The following is a 6,533-nucleotide window of genomic DNA, read 5'->3' on the forward strand; positions in this document are numbered from 1 at the left end:
ATATATAAACATGTGTGACTGAACTTCTGTATGCATGTTGATTTTAGAGACCTTTCTCTGTAAATATCCACATGCACTGTTTGGTAGAAAATGTTAAGAGGCACTGTGGTTACGCTGCTTGGGCGACATGTAAACAGCTCCGATAGCTAAACACATGGTCTTTGCATGTCGTGTGAATACACACTATACAGTACACTCAAGTGTGTGTGCGCAGGGCATGTCATGGAATCCAGTCGCACACACACACAGATGTACACAGATGGGAGCATATGCTCCAATGATGTTGTTAGTGCATTCCACTAAATAAATTAAGCTTGTAAATATCGCGCTTGGTTTGTGAGATAAAGTCTGGCCTTGTTCTTCCAAACAAAGCGTGGGCGGGAGAAAGACGCTGTTGAAGATCAAGGCCACGTTGAAAATAGAGGGGTCAGCATCATCATGAGATAAGAAACAGATTATTTGTAAGGGAAAACTTCCAGAAGAAGTGTTTTAAGAGGCTGTGGTTGTTTAAAGATTTATCTCATGAGCTCATCGGAATGAAACAACAGTGGAATGCGATGGCCATATTGCTATCAAAAGTTGTTTATTCTGTTGAGTGTTTCTTCTTTTTTTTTCTCCACTGATTTTGGCACTGCAACTTTCTTGATGGATGCGTTTGAATTTACTTATCTATCACGCTGTCTTTCTATCTCTGTTCAAATGTGATATCAAAGAATAGACAAAGAGGAATCATTTCAAAACTTTTACAGCATCAATATGACCGAGAACCTGTACAACTCAATTGGAAAAAAAAAAGTCTTTTTAAAAGAGGAAATAAAAATGAACAACTTCGATAACTATAACTTTTCACTTATATGTGCTTGTGTTCGGATTTAGCCAAACACTTTCAAACTCATGTCAAATGGTAATCAGCTCAAACGTACCACCAGTTAAAGTGCCTCTGTGTAAAACCAAATAATGTTTACCTGCTCTCGTAGGATTTTCCTGACATTTCTCGTCACAATTTACAACACAGAGACCCGTATCAATCTGCAGATGGGTGCAAAATAATTTCCAATAAATGTACCATGGCACATAGTGAACAAAATCAGCATCAACATAAAAAAGATGGTCAGGGAAGCAAGGGTAACATTAAAAGGAGCTACAGGAACTTCCGCCAAGGTCTGGCTTAATACATGCCACAACAGTCCCCCGTCTTCTTCATACAGAACATCTGAGCTAGGGGGTAGGGTGGCAAGAAAAAAGCCATCTTCCAGAGAACAACATCCAAGCCTGGCTACATTTTGCTCCCAGACGCATGCAGGAAAATGTGTTTGAAATGCAAGGAAGCCTAGGTTAAAGATCTGCTGTTGTGTGTGTGTGTGTGTGTGTTGTGCGCGCGAGAGAAAAAAAAATGAGGGTAGAGTTGGAATGAGCAGAAAAAAAAAACAGCAAGAAAAGTTCACTTGCATCTGCAATTTAAAACATTTCGTAAAAACGCGTTGACCAGTGTTATACATTGCGCAATCTTGTTATGTTGTCCAGCCAGCACGTGAAGGTCATGCTAATGTAGTCCAATCAAAGATGGGAGGATTTCATGGCTCTTTTGACGTAATCCACTTGTGCAGCTGTCAGTACATATGTTTCTTGTCTCAGATGAAAACTGCAGAATGCAAATGTCACTAAATCACTTAATTTGGCTTCCGGAGAGGAAAAGTCAGCACCTTTCCGAGTGCTGTTTTTCCTTGAACGTGTCAAGAGGCAAGCCAAAGGCAGACAAACAAACACATATTTGCAGCACTAACCGTAAATTACAACAGTGCATCCAATCAAAACCGCATGCATTTCCAAGTGACGCACATTTTCGGTTCAATCTGCTGCCCTCTGCACGTTAAAAGTGTGTGCGAAACGCTTTCCGGTGCTGGCGTGTGTTCTTGTGGCTACGCCAAAGCTTTCCACTTTAATTGTGATGTATGCTCTTGAGGTGTTGCCTTCACGCCAAACTGTTTGCCGCTGGGGGCGTCGGAGTTCAATCATTCCAATAGCCAAATATAAAAACACGACAAAATCAACCGCCTTGATTCATGCACACAATAATAATGAAAGGACTGTTTGGAATAAATAAGCACTCAATAAAAAGGGGATCCCGCACGGCTGAGCTAATATCACCACCATAAAACATTAAAGGTACAATTGCAACGCCGAGCCCATAATTTATGGCTGGCACTATAGGTAGAAGGAAAGAGCTGTCAGATTGACTTCCAGTGGACTCAGGTACTCATAAATTCCCGTTTGCCAAATACATTTCAGAGCTCATGATGCTGCAATATTTCTTCTCCGCTGTGTCGTTTCAAAAAAACATCCGGCTTCCTACTAATAGGAAGTTAAAAGCAACAGGATGGAAAATGTGTGCTTAAAAAGACCAGCTTTAAAATCATTACCAGCATCTGGCTTATAATAAATCCAATCATTTCAGTTGTTGCCACGGGAACTGCAAATCCCCTACTTCCGTGGTGTGTAATACTTGAGTTTGAATAAGCACCTAGCGTATAGATGACAAGCGCATATTGTCACAACTTCCCATCCACTGCCTTCAAACTTCTAGCCAGCCGTCTTTTTTTTTTTCTGAGAATTTGATAACACTATTCAAGAGGGAGTTTAAGACAGTCCCAAGAACTCTTTCTCAAATCTCACAGATTTCCGTAGAAATTTGCACCAGTTGGTCATTGTTGGATTACAACGGGGGAATCTTGAAAAAGCATAAGATGATCATACGTGCTAACCATAAGGAGCTAAAGTTAGACAAGAGCTGCAGCTGGAGTGTATACATTCAAAGCAATATAAAAAATGAGCCAAACTTTAACTAATTTTGCCCAAAAGATACATATTGAAAACTGTTTATAATTTCATGAAGATACCAGAGCTGACATGTTTGTTATTTTTATCCAAAAGTTTGTACAGGTATCCTTATTTACAATGATACCTGTACATGCAAACTGCATATAACTGTAACTGTTTGTAAGGGGTTAAAATAAAAATAAAAAACATACATATATATATATATATATATATATATATATATATATGTGTGTGTGTGTGTGTGTGTGTTTCCAATTCTTTTTTTTTTTTTTTAATTTTTGCTGTTTTTTACAAATAAAGATTATTTTACTCGAGTCCTCCGGTGTAATCTTCTTTTTGTGTTTTCTTTCTTTTGATTTTGTTTCAGGTGGAACTGTCTGAGAGCACTTCTCACACCATCACCGATGCCTATGCTGGGAAGGAATACATCATCCAGGTACTTTCACATCGACATCACGTGATTACAAGTAATGGGAAACCCGGAGAAGGCACATGTAAAACTGGTTGTGCCTTTTCCAACAAGGATCTATCTCGCTGCCCTGATTTATTCCAAGGATTTGGTCCCTCATATTGCGCACACATCTTCCAAGTAGCACATAGATGTTTTGTTTTGTTTAGTTTTTTTTCCCCACATCCTTTGTTTGTGTTCAACAGGTTGCCGCCAAAGACACAGAGATTGGAACATGGAGTGACTGGAGCGTCGCCGTGCATGCCACACCTTGGATCGAAGAACCGGTGCAGACCACCTCCACGACTGATGTGGAGTACCTCACGCGTAGGTGTCAGTCTGATCAATAATAACAGTACACGGCAACGTGATGATGTCTTTGCAGATGCATTTCATATCTGCTTATGTTAAATTCAGCAACTTCTCTTCCTCTCATCGAACAGATAACGTGTGCAACAAGACTTAAAATCATGGGCTGATCAATAGCATGGATGCAGTCTTGTGCATTAGTCCATTATCCACATTGCACCTCAGCATCAAAGAAGTTTGAGCTTTGTTTATTTGTAAATGGCCATGCAGAGAAAGTCCATTGTCAAAAATCTGGTAAACAGGCAGTGTTGAGTTTGCAACCTCCAGATTTATTGCTTTTATTTTGGATTTCACTTTGACTGCGGACTCTGGTCACCATAAATTAGCCAGGACATCATTGCAGCAAAAATCTCACTAAAAGGTTTCCCATTCAGTCTATTACAAGATTTCCTATTCACGGGCAGCTTTTATCATCACGGTTGAAAGCAGAGCTGGGCTTCAAAAAAAAATAACGTTTTCTGAACAAAATGATGATTTTATTTTGCTTCTCGTTGCCTCCGCTTAGACAAACTTGAACCCTCTGGTAGATGGAAATAGTTGAAAATAGTTGTGCAGACATTGCAACACAAATGTACATACATATACGTGTGTGTGTGTGCGTGTGTGTGTGAATATCTCATTCATCATACAAGCTTATGACAATTTTTTTACGAACATTTATTTCATTTGGCTTCCTCTCGAAGCTGTCACCTTGCTGACAATGGGTTGCATGGTGTACCAGTGCCCCCTGTGGGCCATTATCAGAACTACACCACACAAGTTCCTTTTGAGCGTTGAGAAACAGAACACATGCAAAACAGGAGAAAGAGAAAAGGTGGCCTTCTGCCTCCTAACATGCGAATCAATGGACTCGCCCGCGCGCGCGCACACACACACACACACGCACACACACACACACACACACAAGTCGTGAGCTCCATTGTGTGAACACCGGTGAGAAGAGGCGGTCATCAGAATTCTCCTCATGTTTTCTTTCGATCCCAGCTGATGCGTCTTCCACCCTCGCTCCCTTTTCCACTCTTTTTTTTTCTCCCATGCCTGCGTATTGATCACCATTTCGCTCGTTATTATCTACTCCGTGTCCTTGTCAGGCCTCTTCACAACTGCTCCATTTCAGATAATCCATTCCCGGTAAATCTGTGCAGGCGCTATCAGCAAAAAAATATAAACGAGGTTTGTCGATCTTACGGATATGTTTGTTCCTCTGGTCAAACTCGAACAAAGAATCTTCCCGGAAAGGTTTCCGTCCACTACAAAAGCCAGTATTGTGCTACATTCCCATCATGAAACGTGTGTCTATAATTTTAAAGGATGAAACGGTGAATACGACCATCCCTCCATTCCCTATACTGCTTATAACCCTTTTTTCCGGGTATCTTTTTCTCCTATTTATGGTTTCAATAGTGTGTCACCTATCCCTCATGGAGATGAAGGGACGTTTGGCAGCGCGTTCCGCTTCTCATTTCACATCAAAAAGGATAGCGCACAGACAGACAGATGAAATCTCATCCTCTGTGATATGACCATCGCTCAGCTGCCCTCGTGCTCTTGACGCATAAAAGCCGTTTGAGCGAGCCTTTGAAAAGTCTCGCTTGTCTCACGCTGTCAGCGAGACAGAAAGTGGACCGCGTCTGATAGATCCTATTTCATATCAGATACTATGTGCCGGCCGCAATCTGTAAACGCAATGAGATGCCAGAATGGAAGCCCGATACTCCATCTGGCGACCTGTTCAGAAAAGCACATTTCAAACTTCAAAGGTGTGCGCTGTATGCTTTCAATTTCCAATGTGTCAGGGCACATGAAAATTAAAAGTGCATCCTTATACCCTATATATCTCATCTTTCCAGCTCCGGCCTCCCTATGTGGACTTTGCATGTTCCCCGCGTGGGTTTTCTCCGGGTACTCCGGTTTCCTCCCATGTTCCAAAAACATGCATGGCAGGCAGATTGAACACTCTAAATTGTCCCAAGGTGTGAGTGTGAGCGCGGATGGTTGTTCGTCTCTGTGTGCCCTGCGATTGGCTGGCAACGGGTTCAGGGTGTCCCCGGCCTACTGCCCGAAGACAGCTGGGATAGGCTCTAGCACGCCCCGTGACCATTGTGAGGATAAAGCGGATCGGAAAATGAATTTATGAATATTTCATTTTATTTTTTAATGTTTTTCAAACAAAGTCCAGGTCCTTGTCGCAAGTTACAACACAACGGCAGCATTATCACTGATTGAAGTGTTGACCCAGCTCAACGTGTCAACGTCACTTTAATTGCCCAAGTGTATGAGAGGTGAATATTATTCAAGCTTTAGCGCGGCTCGCGAAGAGGCTGAGGATAATTGCAGATCCCCCTCAATGAGTTTGTGTCTTATCGTCACCCGAAATACAAAAGATTCGAGTCTTTGTGAGATCAGTCCCTGATGCGCGTGCTTCAAAATCTATCACTTTTCCTCTCTGAAATCACATTTCTTCCTCATCAGTGGATTGCCAGATCTCCTGATCTCTGCCGGTCGTTTCTGGTTTGTTGCATCGGCACCAACCCTATAACCGCCTCTGCTCGTCATCCCATTATCCTCACATCTTTTTTTGTCTCGCCACTCAAAAAGCAAACTGCTTTGCTGGAAGTTTATTACCGTTGTTCTAAGCACCCTGCTTTGCTCTCTCTCTCTCTCTCTCTCTCTCTCTCTCTGTCTCTCTCTCTCTCTCTTTTGCGTTCTCTATTTCACACCTGGCTGCTTCCTCCCGCTATCTCCCCGACCCCCGCTCTGTGACACTCATTAATTGGAGGGGGGAGGGAAATGATATTCTCTTTCCACTCCACCCAAAAATGATTTCTCTGATGCTTTGCCAGCTATGTTGCCCCCTGCATATATATATATATATATA

The 6,533-nt window shown here is 42.0% G+C and overlaps 1 protein-coding gene across 1 annotated transcript in view; it reads left to right on the forward strand.

Annotated features, from left to right (window-relative positions):
* cntfr (ciliary neurotrophic factor receptor) overlaps positions 1-6,533 on the forward strand; it is a 192,441-nt gene that overhangs the window by 182,036 nt on the left and 3,872 nt on the right. The window contains exons 8-9 of the mRNA XM_019874069.1: positions 3,206-3,274; positions 3,493-3,613. Coding sequence (XP_019729628.1) covers positions 3,206-3,274; positions 3,493-3,613 — 190 coding nt within the window. The remainder of the gene's footprint in view (positions 1-3,205; positions 3,275-3,492; positions 3,614-6,533) is intronic.

This window comes from Hippocampus comes, unplaced genomic scaffold (assembly GCF_001891065.2).
Source record: "Hippocampus comes isolate QL1 unplaced genomic scaffold, H_comes_QL1_v1.1 scaffold101, whole genome shotgun sequence".
NCBI classification, from domain to species: Eukaryota; Metazoa; Chordata; class Actinopteri; order Syngnathiformes; family Syngnathidae; genus Hippocampus; species Hippocampus comes.